Source organism: Neolamprologus multifasciatus, chromosome 2 (assembly GCF_963576455.1).
Source record: "Neolamprologus multifasciatus chromosome 2, fNeoMul1.2, whole genome shotgun sequence".
Taxonomy (NCBI): domain Eukaryota; kingdom Metazoa; phylum Chordata; class Actinopteri; order Cichliformes; family Cichlidae; genus Neolamprologus; species Neolamprologus multifasciatus.
In genome coordinates, this window is record NC_140440.1 from 28,365,579 (window position 1) to 28,383,750 (window position 18,172).

At 41.0% G+C, this 18,172-nt stretch overlaps 1 protein-coding gene across 17 annotated transcripts in view; it reads left to right on the forward strand.

Annotated features, from left to right (window-relative positions):
* The window catches only part of LOC146524618 (protocadherin alpha-C2-like), a 216,634-nt gene that overhangs the window by 183,424 nt on the left and 15,038 nt on the right, over positions 1–18,172 (forward strand). For 16 of the 17 annotated variants that reach the window (XM_085174037.1, XM_085173997.1, XM_085174005.1 and 13 more), the window contains exon 2: positions 16,112–16,176. In XM_085174037.1, the coding sequence (XP_085030163.1) occupies positions 16,112–16,176 (65 nt within the window). Of the gene's footprint in view, positions 12,720–16,111; positions 16,177–18,172 lie in introns of all 17 variants that reach the window. The other variant, XM_085173965.1, reaches the window with a different exon arrangement.

The window sequence follows — 18,172 nt, forward strand, 5'->3', positions numbered from 1 at the left end:
TATAAAATCGAGTATTAAAATCGCTTACTGCTCTATCTGAAGGCGTTTGGTATGAGACATTATTATGAGCACTGTCCTTGGTGCTGAAATCATGGGCGCCCGTTAGAACTGTTTTGCAATATTTACTGCATCACCTACACTGGGGTACATAGCCATTTAAAACATTAGAAATTAAAAAAAAATCTATATAATTATTATATTTGTTGATACAAAGACGACAAATAGACTAAAAGCGTAAATTAAGCAATTAGACTACAATGCATTGCAGAAGGAATTCGTTTAAAAGCTCACGAGAGCCGAAGAAGTCTATCGTGGATACAGGAAGTCTTACTGTTGGTGTTTTGTGGAATCCCAGCACAACAATAACATTCAGTGAACTCACTCCATTCTCAATGCAGTGCTCCGACTCGGTACGAAGGGAGCGTTCACTGACCATATACATTTTAATACCGGTTTTGCCACAGTTTTTAGGGGTTTCACGAGAAATTACGGGATCAGGATATAGCAGGACCTTATCCATAACAAAACACGTGGGGAACAATGATGTCATAGTCTCCGCTACCGACGTGGACTTTTACTAAATCGGTTGCTAGCACCCAGGTTACGAAAAATTAGCCAGAAGAACAATAGTAACAATATTCACAATCTATGGAGCTTGAAATGTCCTTTCTAACGTTGTTTGCTTATTCACAACAGGTAGACAGATAGCCACAGCAGCCGCAAAAGGGATCAAAAATCTATTTAAACATAAGACAACTTATAAAAACAACTAATATGCCGTAAACAGCTTTGGTTTAAAAGAAAATGCTTATTTGAGACTTCGCTGCTACCAAAGAGAGCAAAGAGAGTTTTAACACACTTACTGTTTTCTTGGAGTAGAAAGTGATTTTGCAGAGGTGGTTGTGATGAGTTACTGTCCTGACAAGTCTGAAGCAATCTTCTGATAATCCATCATAGTTCGCGGTCATTCGGTTACTAATGGAAGCGGAAGAGGAAACAAAAACTTATCGGAGGAATTGAATGAAGCAGAAACTCGACTGCTTTTTTCTGTCATGCAGAGAAAATATTCTCCGTGAGCGCGAATACAGTTTGTATGTAAAACTTTCAACTTCTTCGCTTGGCAACACCAGGTTAGCAGAGCAGAGCTGACCGGCACTGAGCTCAGTGCTGCCGCTGGTGGCTCCAAGCTGTATTGCAGCCCTTCTCTAAGCTAATACTATTTCGAAAATGTCTACTTTCTTCAGTTTAGCTCAGTAACTCCTGCTTCTGTGTGTATATTTACTTTTATTCCACTCAGTTTAGTTCCATTTGGAGATGTACCCTGTCCTGCTTTATGGCTGTTCTATAATTAAGATTTGGCTATAGAATCAAATCAAAAGCATTTTGATTTCATGATTGTGCATTACCCAAACAGATTGAAAAGGGTGATGCTTTTATGGAAATGTCGCTATTTCCTGATGATGATATAGATTATTATTAGCCTCATAATATTTCTTTACATCTTTACAGAATGTTTAAAGAAGTTTTGAACTTAATATCTGCTTCCAGAGTGTAGTTTCAATGTTTTGGGGGTTTTTTTTCCAATGAGGTGTCTTGTTTTGTTTTTTGTTTTTTTTTGTTGTTGTTGTTTGTGCTAGGCAGTTAACAGGTAGAGTCTGTCACTCCTAGCACTATTCATCATCAATAAAACTATTTTTTAAATGTATGAAGTCAGGCCATGATATTACTATTCAGATAGTATTTTTGGCTTTTACCGTGTCTATGACTGATGTTGCTACAAAATGAGAGGTCAGAATAAGAAGACTTTAGCTGAGAATAAAGAGACAGTAGTTAGATCTAACAGCTAGAGGAAAGGGACTCTGTATAGTTCTATTTGCACCGACATCAACATTTAAGCACTAAGTGTTACATCTGCTGATGCTGATGCTAACATGCCCAAAAATAGCCATGCCTGGTAGAAGCAGAAATGCCAATGGCAAGTTACAAGGATGTAAGTTCTCATAAACACAACGGAATCACATCAGTAATGTATGCCTGCACCAGCAGCACTGTACTGATAGGTCTAATCAAGGCATTTGTTTTCTTGCCTGCAGTTAATTCATTAAGCTCTCTTTGCATTTTGTTCACTTTTTGTCTAAAAATATCCACAAACTTCCACACTTCCACACAGATGTTTACTTTTGGAATTTGCTGTTGAATCTGATGCCTTAGTGGATTTGTCAGCCTTTTCCATAGTTGACATTTAGACTGGTAGCAGCAAAAGCACGGGTGTTACTCATAACTGTAACTAATCGTCTGTTATGTTCAAGTATCTATAAGAATGTTGCATTAGCATCGTCAAGAGAGGAGGTTAAACAAAAGTCAATGTAAGTAAAAATACCCACAGAGGATTCTAGACATGCATGGCCTTTAATTCTCTTGGGCTGTCTCAGACATTTTAGTCAGTCACTCTTTCAACCATTAGAGCTCTTAATTGTCCACTGTTTGTATTCAAACTGTCACTGCAATATACCCAAATCAACTGTTTATTAGATATTTTGAAAAATTAATATGGCTACTTTTTAATGGATTGGTATGCAATGTGTTATTGCCCTCATGCTACTGTCATACCTCCTTGCTTTAATATTATAGCTGTCAAGCTCTGCACTTGCACTCCATGAACTGTTAAACACAGTTGTGCTTTTATAGGCCACTGTGATAGTTTGTTTAACAATAGATAGGCGTTTAACTGTGTATATACACAATAGTATATATACTCATGAAGAAAGATCCTCTTTCCCCTCCCCCCTCTTCCTCTCCTCTGAACAATCAGAGAATTACCGTCCATCTTTGCAGACATGTGAAGCACTGCAAATACGATCTAATATATTTTCATTAACATCCATAATGTGTGCACAGAGCCCTTATCAGCTCGTGTCAAGCAGCAAAGAAGCGCCTCGTATTCTTTGATCCCATTCGATTTTTTACATCTATTCGTGACATTTGTATGCATTTGATATCGCTGTTGCTTTAAACTGGTGGAATATGTTCAGATAATGCAGGTTACGTTTGGTAGTACACTGTGTAACGCCGGATCCGTGATCCTTTGAGTCACTGAGACGGTATGACCTCATTTCAGGGAGTGGTTCAGCCCAAACAAGCGTGGCCTGATCTGTCAAAACTCCGTTCGTTGGCTGGCTCACCGTGAAGACGACTGATGAAGGGTTTTCCCTCCCTCTTTTTCAAATCTGTTAAACACACTTTGAATACTGTGAGCGAATAGTATGGGCTGTGCAACTTATAAGTGGGTCAGCGTGTGATTTAAATATGACAGCGCTGTGTGACTTAACCTGGGATTTGTGATTGCGTTGCTCTGTGTGCGACACAGTCTCTGCTATATGCACAAACTCTCTGCACAACGTGGATCCTGAAAAAATGGTAAATTGTAAATGGCCTGTATTTGTATAGCGTTTTACCTGGTCCTAAGGACCCCAAAGCGCTTTACACTATACACAGTCATCCACCCATTCACACACACATTCACACAATGTCTGAAGCTCTCTCTCTCTCTCTGCGGTAAAGGAATCCACTAGCTTGTGTGCTCTGTATGCTGCAGCTCTCTGTGAATGTGTATGAGAGAGGAAGAGATGGGGGGAGGGGCAGGTAATTTTCCGCTACTCGTTGCAGTGGCAGTAGCGGCAGGGAGCTTCAGTACCGATCGAGGTATCAGCTCCGCTAGGCTCACCCCCCCCCCTCCCCCCAACTCGGCTCTGCGGCTGGGCGGGGCCGACAACACCTAGTGTCAATCACAGCTAAATCGGTTGGTTGGGGCTGAGGATGAGGAGGAGAGGCTTTTATCCAGGCAACCATCAGAACATTTATCTGTACTCCCTGGTGCTCCAAAATCTATTAAATTATTGATTTTGAAGTACATTATCGTTGTCCAAGCTAAGCATTTATGGCTTGCAACATGACAACCACTCGTGCCTGATGAGTTCAGCAGTTGGATAGAAGGCATTACAAAGAAATGCCCTCACCTCAGTTATAACACAGGGTGACTGACCAGCACAGATTCATTCGTTGTTCTTTATTGTTCTCTCTTTGTCTGTATGTCACCTTGTTCTTTATTGTTCTCTCTTTGTCTGTATGTCACACACACATCTTATGTAGCACTTCCTGTTTGTCTCCTTTGCAAGGGTGTGTCCTTTGTGACAGAGTGAGGTTAGTGCTGCCATCTGTGGTTACCATGACGACTGTGAGCCATAATGAAATGATGAACTAGTCTGTTTCCAGCGAGCTGCCAATATACACCCGCCCCCACCCAGGCATCCTTCCCAGCATGTGTTACGTAGATGCAAGCACAAAGCAAACATGGTAGATATGTTGAGAGAAACAGAGACAGAGAGAAAGGGAAGGATTCAGTCCAGAGATGCAGTGCTTCTTCAGCACAAACGCCTAGTCAGACAAAGCAGGGAGCAAAGCGAGTGAGGGAAAAGTGTGTGAGATTAGAGAATCTGTTCCAAAATAGGACAGGATTTTGAAGGAAGTCACATGCAGCAGCACAGAAAAGAGCCTTGAGTGTGAGATGGTGAAAAGAAACGGGAGTTTGTGAGGATGTGATGGACAAAAAAATGCACATATAATAAATGCCCTGCAGCTAACTGAGAACATCACAAGCTTACAATTGGTCACAGATAAAAGGAAGAACTTATCACCACCCCTCCCCTACTCACCCTCTTCCGCTAACCCATCTTCCCCACATGCTCCCTCTTAGTGGCATTTGGATGTTTTTCACTGTCGTTAGATTAGCTTTGTCATGCTCAGAACCATGGCTTCCATCCTCCCATATGGGAAGGATGGAAAGCCAGGGCATCCTGAGAGGGAAGTATCCAAAGCCTGCCTGCATTTTCTGATAGCTTTGTTCAGTGCCACAAGGAAAATCTGTTTGATTTATGCACAGCCTGAATCAGGACAACCAAGAACCCTTGCAGGGTCCCACAGGGATGGATTTGTGTTCTCTCAAACCCTTTATTTTTAGAAAAAAGGTACACAAGGGATCATACCCAGAGAATGCCTTTTACACCCACTTACTGTGTCCACCTGAGCAAGAGGATTGGCTTATCATGGGACTTTTGTTTTGAAGATTTTATAATGGGAAAGTTCTTGAGCACAGGGGAGAGAAAGCATGAGAATTCAACTCTGTCATAGTGTGATAAGACCATATATTCAGCAGTAGTACTCATCAGCCTTTGCGTTTTGTATTTTTGCATTTTATAAAAAACACACAGCATGAGCATGTGTGTGTTTGTGCGTGTGTGTGCTTGTGTATTTTGAAATCTTTTTAATTATGTATGTGTGAGATTGGCATTCTCTGCATTATCTCATTTTACCTCTGCAGGGTGCCTTGGCTTTATAGCTTGCTTTTTTCCATTGAGGTCACTATACTGAAAATGATAAAGAAAATGACTGCCACTGCAGCTTGACATCTGTGCCCTTGCTCCCTCCCTCTCTCTCAAACACATGCACACTCATATATGGGATTAGACTCTAGTGCTTTGGCTTAATGAGAAAGCCTGGGGTTGGGCGGTGGGGCGATAGTCACGTGTCCTACCCTTGTACTACCAATGTATTCCAACAGAGGGACCAATTTCACTGTCTTTTCCACCTCTATTCCCTCCTGCCCAGATTTCCTCTTCCGCTTGGGGAAGGTTTAAATGTGTAACACTAATGACCTTGCCTTTTAACCTTCCTTCTTTTACTAAAGACAGCAAATGTGAAAAATATCCTAAATATACTGTTTTGTTTTTTAATTTAATCAGTAGAAGAAGATATTCCTTTACTCACTTCCTCTGTGTTAAGGGTGTATAAAGGCTTCTTAAAAGAGCTGTTTGCCATATTTATTTCAGAACATCTTAAAAATTCATGACAGACATCTGCTCTATTTTTTCTTCTCACATTCTATGTGAACAAGCATTAAGAAAAATGAAAATCTTATAAGTGTTTTTCTCCGTCTGCAAATACTAATACAGTGTGACTGCTGTCATATTGCACAAAGATACTTCAAAGCAAAGCTTTGCACCATTTGAATTTGCCCAGAATAACATCGATTTTAATACTTTAGGATTTCTTTCTCTCACAGTGGCATTACACTGGGGAGCATTATGGTCAAATTTTTTGTTAATAAAGTCTGCAATGCGATCAGCTGTGGCCAAGCTTTTTAATTACTTCATGCAGGAGAGCTAACACACATACAACATCACAGTTCTACAGTCATGAGATCTCTGTCTTTGGGTTCTCTCAGCTCCTCTTTTATACCCTCACAAAACAACTCTCTGTATCTCTTCAGTTACGACAGTTGATTATCCCACCTGGGCTGTTGCTGGATAGGGAGGACTCCCACTATCTTTCTCCAGGAAGCACCTGGGCTGGTCTTCTTGGGAGTTTTCTCTTCAAAGCAAAACAGTTAGCAGATAACACAGTTGAGCATAGCAAAGCAGTTACACTAGGTCATATTGACACACACGTGTCCTTCACCTAAGAAATAAAAGGTTATACAAAATTATACAGTGAAATTCTAAGCACCTGAATCTAAATGTGAGAATAAACTTGAATTTTTCCAATTACAATGTCCTGAACTTTATTAGAGAACCACTATTAGAGAACCACTAGGTAGGCCTAAGATTTTGCATGCATTTTCTAGTAAGGTCATATTGTCAATGATACTTTTCTGGCATTTAAAAAAAATATGAGAGAACAGCATCAACAGATCTTCTGACATCCCTTCAGACACAGCCATGTTATTATACAGTGGTATTTTCCTTATAAATGCCTACAGCCACAAATGCCCTTTAAGTTGGAATGACTGCCTTTGTTTGTATGTGTTCACGGAGGGAATGATGCAAGGACTTATACTTAATGATTGCCCAATTGTGACCATTTTCTATGAGGGTCTCTGTTGTCAGCTCTAACTCACTAAAATGAAGTGTGCCATATAAAAAACTCTTAGGGCAAGTAATATGAATGGTTTTTAGAGTACCCGCTTACAGTAGTAATGAGGTTGAAGAGAATGTTATTAATATCGTGATCATCTTGCATAATTGATGTAATGGGGCTGTTAATATTCTGCTGCAATAAAAGGAACAAAGGCAAAGTCAGAATATTTCTCTGTCACAAGCTCGCACGTTGAAAACTGCACGTCACGAAACGCGTGAGAACCCAGTATCTCCCTCAGCTGGAACAGCGGCTGCCGGACAGAAACGCAGCTTGAGACAGTCCAGATTGGAGATTGCAGAAGGTGTGAATATTTAAGGAGAAATAAATGAAAAAATAGATGAGAACCGAATCTTTGATAACCTGTGATTTATTTATTTTTTTAAACTGCGCAAACTGCAGTAAAAGGAAACACAAATGAGCCAATTAGCGCTTTGAAATCAGTATTTGTTTAGGCGTGACAGGCGTCTGTTTGCAGGTGGGACATTGTTGATAACTTTATCTGCAGCACCCTTGAGTGAAAAAAGAAAGAAATAATCTAGAGCTCAGAGGCACGCAATTAACGCTGAAACAGATGGGCGTATATGAAGCAGGAATGAATATTAGACAGCTGTAGAAAAAAATGCGCTGGGAAAAATAGCGAGGAGGGCGGAAAGGAATGTAAAAGATCGGTGCAGAGAACACGTGTAAATTCAGCTCTGTGTTTGTTGTTTATAAGATAAACGTCGTCTCTCTCTATTTTTGTATCATTGCCAGACTCGAAGGTTTAAACACCCCAGCGGGAAAATCTGCTAAATGTCACGGTTAGTGTGGCAGACCCCAGTGATGCTGCTCGCTCTGTTGATAATGCACATGTAGAAATCCACGAAGGATTTAGCACTAAAAATAATAATATTCAAATGACGTTGTGTGAAAACACATTTTTTAACAGAACGTCTGACTTTCGCACATAACATTTGCCTGCTTCTCCAATTACGCCACCTATTCGTGTCGCCTTGGATTGGGAAGAATCGCGTTGTATCCGTTCATCCACTAGCAGCATCCCAGTGAGTCACTGTCTTCTCTTTGTCTCTCGAGATGCCAAACGCTGTCATCGCCGTGGGCAGACCAGGCGTGGGTGACAGTGGCAGAGCACCAAGGAAGAGAAAAGATTATGTGGGCGGTAGACGCTCATCTTGGCCCAGTGGCCGTGTTGAAGAGGATTTGGGGTTTCACAAGGCCAAATCGTCACAACAAATAACTTTACACAAGTTAGTGTTTAAAGAGTGTGAACAGATCACATTAGCACTTTTTAGATATCGGTACTCTACTGGATGCATCACCGAATTTGCTGAAAATTACTTTTATTCTTGGTGGGCTTCACCAGGACGTTTCAACACAATCTCTGTTAGTCGTCAACCAAACACGTGACAAAAGCGTCCAATACTGTCTGTCCTTTTGATTCGCGTTTGGCCCAAGGCTCCGATTAGCTTCAGTTAACTTGTATACTGGGAACCAGAGGTGAGCAGATCGAGCCAAATATCATACTGATTCCAACTGGTATTGGTATCAGATCCATACTAGCGCGATAGAATCGATACTTCTCATCTTCTAAGCTCAGTAAGGGGCTACTTATGTGGGTTAAAAAACACCACGTAAAATACACACTGCTCTTCCCGATATAAATTGCCTTTATAGGTTTGAAACATCGGTCTCAGTACTGTTATTGGTAGTATTGACATTTACTTGGCATTGGATGGATACCAAAATATGCAGCTTTGTACTGCGCTACTGAGCACCGAGCTAGCAAAGCAATTTAAGGGCACCCCGCGAAAGACGTTAACGTTACCACCTGCTACACATGCGCAATTTAATCCATTTAATTTAATGAATGAAACTTAAACCGTGTGTTTGGTGTAGCGTTTTAGTAGCTGCAAGATTTATGCGCTATTAATTAAGGACGTGATGCTGATAACCGAGGGAAAGCGTGCATGTTGGCAAGAATCCTTCTAACGCTTTAAGTGCTTCACCAAATCCTTATGTGATTACTCAAGAATACTGTAGTTTAATTGTGCGCATAATCTGTACTGCCTATTAGGGGAAAGCCCTGCCTTGTCTTTTTGCAGATGTGGAATAGGTTAACATCTGGAGCATTTGCCTGTGACCCGGTTAGTCTGGTCACCATTTAACAACGTTATTATGTCATTTACTTTTTCTTTTATGTGGGACTGAACCAGTTCTAATGGCTCTGCAGCTCTGGTGTTAAAGTGCAAAGCATTGTCAGCTGTCACTGAAGGGCAGAGCGGTATCATGAAGGAACAGAAATGTGTTTGTTCTGACAGAAGTCACCTGTCTCGCAGCACTTAACACGTGATTAGGACGGGGTTAAAAAGACAAATCGTGGTCAGTTCACCCGTCACCTCCTCTTACCCTCACTGTGTTTTCTTTGATATAAAACTGGAGTTAATAAAGTCCTCTTTATATTGAACAAATACGCTTAATATTGTGTCACACCTTTATGTAGAGCCCATCCTAAATTGTGGCATTTATGTGTTTCTTTTATTCCAAAACACATCTCTTTTCGTTGGAGTAAAGCGTTTTTGTGTTGTTCTGGATTTGCATCAGCGAGGAAGTCTAATTTCCAGGCTGCTTCATAAATCAGTTTCCCAGCACACAATGAAAAGGGCGGTGGCACTCACAAAAAAAGAGGGAAAACGATTCTGTTCATTTCTTCGAAATCAGTACACAGATGCTGCTGCAGGTTTATCTTGATTTGTAGATAGATATATCGATAAAACTACCGAGGTCTGGTCTTTTGAAGTTTAATTTTATTAGACGGTGTTTGATTATTTTTGTCGGAGGTGCTGAAATGCAGTCAGCGTCGTTTGAGCGAGAAGCTGGCCCTCCCCCTTTGCCCACAGACAGCATCGCCACATCGCAGAGAGAAAGAGAGAGAGAGCAATAGGCGGCATCTGTGAAAGGAGACAGGCTTGCTAGAGGGATAGATTCGTTTAATAACACCACTCAGAAAGACAAAGCAAAATATGGATGCGGAGGAAAAAATTTTATTTATGCAGGCACCTGTGAAGATGCGGTTTTTATCCTGCACGTAGTCGGAGTTATGCGCGGTCTGTTCCCTCGTTTTTAATGAGGCGGGTGGGGACCGACAGTAAACTGAAAAGGCGGAAAGATTTCTCCAACCCATCCGCAAATTCTGCCTGCCTGCGATGGCTGTGACGGCGCGATGCTGTTACAGTGTAAAAGGGAATGTGCCTTTTTCTTTATATTTGGTTATCGTCGTACTCAGTGGCCTTACAAATGCACAAATTCGATACTCCATTCCAGAGGAGTTGGAGAACGGAGCACTGGTAGGTGACATTGTCCGAGATCTGGGTCTGGATCTAAGAAAACTTTCCACTCGACGCATCAGAATTACATCGGACAGTGGACGGAGATATTTCACCATAAACCACAAAACTGGGAAACTGGTGGTGAGTGACCGCATTGACCGAGAGACATTTTGTGAATTCAGTGGCACCTGTTCACGCAGCCTTGAGGTAGTATTAGAGAATCCGCTTGAGGTGCACAACGTGGAGGTTGAGATTTTGGACGTGAATGATAACGCGCCGCAGTTCCCTCGAGATGAATATCAGCTTGAGGTGTCCGAGTCCGCTGTGCCCGGGTCTCGTTTCCACATCGAAGGCGCTCAGGATGCAGATGACGGCTCCAACTCTGTGAAGCAGTATCGACTCAGCCCAAGCGAGCACCTCACTCTAGATGCAATTAAAGCCTTCTCTAATAATAAGCACATTGAGCTCATTCTCAAAAAGTCCTTTGACCGGGAGCAGATGCCCTCTCATCAGCTTATCCTGACAGCAATGGATGGAGGCACCCCACAGCGAACTGGCACGGCCAAAATTAATGTCCGTGTGCTCGACGCTAATGACAACTCCCCCACATTTGACAGCTCTGTGTACAAAGTAAAACTGTCTGAAAACTCTCCAAAGGGTGCACTTGTAATCAAGTTAAATGCAACAGATCCCGATGATGGCTTAAATGGCGAGGTTTTTTACTCTTTCAGCAGTTACACGCCAGAAAGAGTCAGACAGATGTTTTCTATGGACACAGACACAGGGGAAATTAGGGTAAAAAACAACATAGACTACGAGGAGACAACCTCTTATGAAATGTATATACAGGCAATGGACAAGGGGCCAGCCCCCACAGCAGTACACTGTAAAGTAGTTGTAGAAGTTTTGGATGTCAATGACAACATTCCTGAGATTGTACTGTCTTCACTCTCCAGCCCTGTACGTGAAGATGCCCGGGCTGACACAGTGGTAGCATTGATCAGTGTGATTGACCGTGACTCTGGACCAAACAAGCAAGTAACCCTGGAGATCATGCCCAATTTGCCTTTTAGGATCAAGTCCTTCCGCAATCACTATACTATTGTCACATCAGCTTTCCTGGATCGTGAAACCGTCTCATCCTACAATGTCACAGTCAATGCTGTGGATGGAGGCACACCACCCCTGTCATCTCAGATGACCTTTAAAGTGGATGTTGCAGATGTTAATGATAACCCACCTCGTTTTGAACAGACGTCATATACTGTTTATATTACAGAGAACAATGCTCCTGGTGCATCTCTCTGTGTTGTTAAGGCCACAGATGCTGATGCTGGAGAAAATGCACGGATCACCTATACCGTCCTCAATGACAACAACCATGGCATCCCTATTGCCAGCTATGTCAGCATCAAACCTGATAAAGGTGAGGCCTATGCACTGAGAGCCTTTGACTTTGAGAAGCTGCGAGAGTTTCACTTTCAGATTAAAGCCCAGGACAACGGTGTACCTTCCCTCAGTCGTGTGGCCACAGTTTATGTTTACGTTATGGATCAGAATGATCATGTGCCCAGGATAGTGTACCCACCTGCCAATGGAAGCCGCACCATGGAGACACTAATGAAGAACGTTGAAGCAGGAGTGTTGGTTAGCAAGATTACTGCATGGGATGGTGATGCTGGGCAGAATGCTTGGTTACTTTATTCCTTGGAGCAGACCAACACAGATGTTGATCTGTTCAAGGTGCATGAGTACACAGGTGAGATCCGCACCACACGGCGTGTCATAGAAGATAACTCCACCTCCTTCATTCTGACTGTACTGGTGCGCGATAATGGACTACCCCCACTCTCCTCCACCGCTACAATCTATGTACATGTGTTGGAGTCCCCTCCAAAGTTGGCACCTGAAACCAAACGCATCATCAGAGCTGACAGTGGCCTAAAGCTTTCCAGTGTCACTATCTACCTCATCATTGCCTTGAGTGCCACAACCTTTGTATTCCTGGTCACTATCTTTGTGCTGGCAATTGTGCGATGCCATGCCTATTGTACCCAGCCTGGCTCCTGTTGCCCTTGTTGTGTGTCCAAGAAAAATGTGCCAGAAGGAGGCACTACAGCAGCTGGAGGTGGGGGCGCAGCAAGAGTTGCAGGTGGAGGGCAGCAAGCCAACAATGTGGCCCTGCGTCGTGACCTCAAAGTGGAACCACATTATATTGAAGTGCGGGGAAACGGGTCTCTCACCAAAACATACTGTTACAAGACATGCCTGACTGCCACGTCAGGAAGTGACACTTTTATGTTCTACAACACTGGACGGCCGCATAGTGGCACTTGGGGTTCAGGCTACGTCACCAGTCACAGTGGACAGAGCCAGATATTTGTACGGCGTCTCAGTATGCCAGATGCAACAGCAATTCAGGTGTGTTTGTGGTCTGATCTTTGTGTTTGTTATTTTAGATTTATTTAACACTAAATGAAGCACACCATAAAAAGAAAATTCTCAGGGTTTTCTCTTCGGCAGTGTTTTAGCAGTGGGCTTGCAGCTGAAATTTGGGGCTGTGATGTTTTAAAAATATATTGCATGGTGCCACTCCCTGTGATTGGTTAGTTCTCTTAGACTAACTTTGTCTGCTAGGATGAAGAAAGTGTTTTCATCATGATGTTAATGCACATAGTTTTCATCTTCACATTCCTTATCTTTAGGTGTTGCATCTTGATAATGGTTTGGTATGACAATGTAGATTGCTTATCTGGATTGAGTTGTTATTTGAGTGAATGGGTGTTAACATTTTTAATTGAATATTTGGTAGACTACATATTGTTTTTCTGTGTGTCACAATGTTTGATGATTCACGGTTTAAAATCTTGAAGTGTGTCTGTCCTCCACAGTAAACACTGAGTCTGTATATCAAGGTGCAAATCCTCCTCTCACTCACTGTATCTTTCTTTCCCTTTACTTATTTTGTTTTCAAAACAAACTGGTAGATTTAGCATTGCTTGTTCACCTGTGACCCCACACAGCCTGTGCTGTTTGTCTAAGGTCATCTTTGTGCCACAGTATTCAGTAGTTTTAGAGGGCAATAGGTGGTCATCTCTAAAGACAGAAAAAAGGAGAGAGAGAATCTGTGAAATAGTGCAGTTTGCCAGCTGCAAGAGCCCCCAGTCCCACTGCACCAAAATATCCGCTTCTGGTCACGTACTTCTTTGGTACTAAAGAATAAGCCGGGCTCTGGGAATTAGTAAAGAATACAGAAATGAGGCAGAGACTGAGTTTCATTCAGCATAGAGCTTCATTTTATACATATATTTCTTTTCTCTTCTTTCTTTTTGTTATGTGGAAGTTTGAACTGTTTGCCTCATTTGTAGTTATAGTGAAACAGCATTATTTTGGATGCACATTATTTTTATTTTTTATTTTTTAGTAATTGTGTTTATCCCAGAGCCTGTCTGAACAGTGCCGAGAATGCAGGAGAGATTAGGTGATAAAAAGAGAGCTGGAGAAAAAGGTAATTGTTGGGCTATCACATGAAGTGTTCCTCATTAAATGCCAGTCATGTTCGATCTTGATATGTAATTAAATGGAAGCGATGTGTTTCTCAGTGCTGTCCGTGGATTGGCTGCCTCCACACAGATGAGGCGGGGGATAAAAGGTGATTGGACACAGAGTTGATGGCGGAGGTGTGAGCTCTGTATCCATGCTAGAAGTGTTCACTCAGAGGGAGAGGGAAGAATGAAGGAAAAGGCGAGAAAATGGGAGTACAACACTATTCCTATTTCTTAATTTATCACGTATTGTGAGGCAAGGAAATTAATATACCGAAAAACCCCATGGGAATTTTGTTTTTTCATCTTCACTTAATTCATATTCTCCCTTTCAAATGATGAAATAGGATGCGTTGATTTCTCATTCTCTTAGGGTTTTATTTCTTTGTTGTTTATGTTTTTGTTTACATTTACTATGTGAATGCTTTAGTTTTGTGGGTTTGTTTTTCCTTAGGAGGAATACTAACTAAATTACCAACATATTTATGTTCCAGATGTTTCTATCTAATGTGTGTATAGTCTACTGTGTGTGATTTCATTTACCCCCATAAACACCATACGGCCAGGCAGACCAGTTTCCCTTTGGCCACTGCTGTGTAGCAACAGGGCGAACATTAAGCAAAGCTGTTTAGTTCCATTTGTGGACAATCTGGTCTTATTTGTAGAGGTTATTTATTTATTTATTTCTTGTTCCGCCCTCTTTATTTCAATTGTTTACAAAGTAAAATGAGCAAAATAACCTGCGTTAACTGTGTATTTAATGCCAAGCTAATGTCTTTTACTTCCTTCTAAATTACTGATCTGTTCACTGATTGCTTTTTGGTGAACAATTGTCTCCATATAATTAAGTTCACCTTCAGTTCCTAGTATGAAAAGATGCTACAGCACTCTATATCCCTGCAGACATTATCCTCTGTTTGAAAGACTCCAGGAGGAATACCAGGCTTCTCTCATTAAGACCAAATATTGGATTTCAAGGGTGATGAATGTCCACTGCAGACTCATGGAGGTCAATGCAGCTTCAGTAGCAAGTGAACATCTGTCATATTTGAAAGGAAATGGGATTGTAAATGGGTCTCTTATGAGCTGCATGGCCAGGCAGGGGGAATTTAGTGTCCTTGGTCAGGTTGGTTTGTCTTTGTCAGTGGTTTAGGATGAGATCTGAGAAAATGCTATCTCATCTAGGTTATGTGGTTGCTGCAAACAGCCCATTTTGATGCAATTTGAGTCTCATCTTAGGAAGCTGCAAACAAACAATTAGTACTATAATCGCTTTTTTCAGGATATATGATGTTTTATCTTTGTGTCTGAAGTCTCATAATAGGATCTCATTAACAAATTGCACTACTGACAGTTAATCAGAGATTGTGGTGCTCATTTATCCCTCTTTTGTAGAATTGTCTGAGTCTAAATATAGAGGGACTTAATCTGATATCTGCCCTACCCTCCCTCTTCCTTTCTCCACCTGTGACCTTCACTGGGTTGAACTAACAGAGGGAGGTGGGTGTAGAGTAAAATATACACTGGGCTCTTCACAGTTACCATGGTGAGATGTGTCAGACTCACTCAAGCAAATTGTGTGGCAGTGAAACTCAAGGTTTTGATCAGCGTAAACAAGACAGAACAGAAGGAACTCAAATACAGAAGAGTAGGTGGTGAATATATAGAGGCAGGGTAGAGAAAGGGTGGGTCTTTGGTGAGAAAGAAAAATCTAGCTGATGATACTGTCTTAAAAAAATACTGATTAAGCATTGCTGAAAAACATGCCCAGTAATGGTCTGGGAATGGAGAGGAAGCAGAAGAGACATTGGGTTAACAGCTGAAATTTGAGTCCATCATTAATATATAAAATGAAATAAGAGTTCTAGTGGTGATAAACACACAACAACAAGCTGAGTCCATGAGGACTTATTCTGGCTGTGTGGCTTCAGGTCTTTTGTGAAACACTACAGAGTTGGTAGGCTGCTGGAGTTAAATCTCTCAAAGTCATTTTTCCTTCAAAGTGATGGATGAGAGTAGGGAGGGAGGGGGGAAGAAACTAGTGTCTGAGGATAGGAGGCCATGAGCACACCTACATGATTCAATCCATCAGTCATTTTTCTGCAAACGAAGAGGCAAGCTTTCGCTGCTATAGATTGCGGTTGGGTGCCTTAGCTTGTGTGTTAATGTGTGTGTACTGCACTAGGAGTTGTTGCCATGACTTATTAATGAGATGGTATTGGCTTTCACCTGTACTTAAGACTAAATTTCTCTCACTCTCTCTTGCAGCCCAAGGCACCGAATTCAGACTGGAGATATTCAGCCTCCCTGAGAGCAGGAGGTGTAATGCAGAGGTAAGGATCCAATTTTAGTCTCTTCATACCTCACTAGTTGATTTCCAATGTTTGGTGAAAAAGAAAAAAGGTAAACAAAGAAAAAAAAATCATATTTTTCAAGATTTAAGCCAATAATTAATTCCTGCACAGTTTTATAAATGACTGATCTGAAGTAGTTGACAAATTTTATTAATCCCTATATATGGAAGTTGCATAACCTATTCCCAAATAGTATATAGAAAAAGATTAGTGTCATATTTAAATTCTATCCAATGTAACATCTAAACATTAAATAAATGAATGCAAACCCAAGTTAAACTCGTCTTTTTCCATCAGAGGCCAAAAACAAGTTTTGTTGGTGTCATTATCCCTCCAAATATCTGCATATACAGATATTGATCTAGCATGCTTCCGCATATTATGCGGAGTAATTTTAAAATAAACAAAGACCTGCAAGTACATTGGGGTTATTTACAAGTTTATTAGGTGAAGGGAGCCTGTTATTTTACTTAGAGCAGGCTGTTATTTAAACATTATCTTAGAATTGAAGCAGAAAATATATGCATAGACAATAATGTATATTTTTAAAAAATAGCTTTTTTTGGGCAATGATACTGAGTTGACATTGAGATCTGTCGTAAAGGGTATGGAGTTTTCCCATTCCAATGGCTACCAGGCAAAAATTGAAAATATTTAACAAAGCCTACAGAGCTACATATCAAACATTTAGCCAGGTGAGGCATTTGCATTCATTAATTCCAGTAAGGATTATCTTTGTGCATTCTTCGCAGTGATGTGAGTGCTGCCTTAAGTGGAAGGATTTAATCTTAACATCACCCATTAATGACCATTTTCCACTCCATTACATTATGTTTATTAAACATATAGTTAAGGTATATTTAGAGAATTTAGAGAAGTACCTTAGATTTGATTTAGGCATTTTGTTCAAATAAGCAGAAATAATTCATCTTTAATACTCTATAGGAGAAGAGAGACACAGCAATAAGAAATACACTCAGGAATTGCTCTATGTTACCATGCCCAGATGGGGACCGGATGGGAGGGTTAGAAGCAGAGAGGAGTCAGTGATGTATGAAGGGCAGGTTTTTTGGGTGGAAACATAGCTACAAGGAGACAGGGAGTGTGCTGCTAGTGATCGCATTACAAATTACAAAATCGAGGGTCATGCTTATGAGATGGCACCATAATTACAAACAGTTACATGTTTAATGAGGTAGGAAAGTTATCGCTATCTAACTATCTCATTTATTGCTTGACTAAATTAATCTGTCCTCATCTTACAGATGGTGGCATTTAAAAACTATCAGAAGTGTTAATGCCAAACAACTAGAAACATTGCTTAAGACACCCATGCTGAGAAACACTTTGCCTTTGTCACTTTGTCTCTCCTAAGGCCCTTGTGCATATGTATATGCATGTCATAGTGTGTATAATTAAAACAGCTCCAATCATTATTTATACTCAGTGCTATTGTCCCACCTGTATTTGAATGGAGCGGCCCATCTGTCTTAACACAGATGCAACCTGAAACACTGAATCCAGTGTTGGTTTCTTTTCATTATTCAAACATCATCTCTGTAGATACAAATATGTATGTACTCATGTATGCGATCTGATGCCAGATTATTAACATCGCATCATCTGAGTGTCATTAATGTTCCATAGATTCCCTCATAATTACAGCAGGGATTATTGAAGTTAATGTGTCTGAGTGAAACAGACTAACATAGTTAATCTTTCTCGTGACTGACTCTCGCTGATGTGTTTCAGGTCGACTATCACTAAGCATCACGGAATTTTTATCTGTTTATACAGTATCAGAATCATATCTTGTGTGAGAGGTTTTGGATACAACACCCGAAAAACCATTTAATAGAAGTGACCTATTTCATTTTTTTAATCTAATCCCTGGGGAAAGCACATTTTCCCCTGTGTGTTATAAAAGTATGAGAGTATGAGTTAATTTTGTGATCATAGTAGTTATGAAATAAAA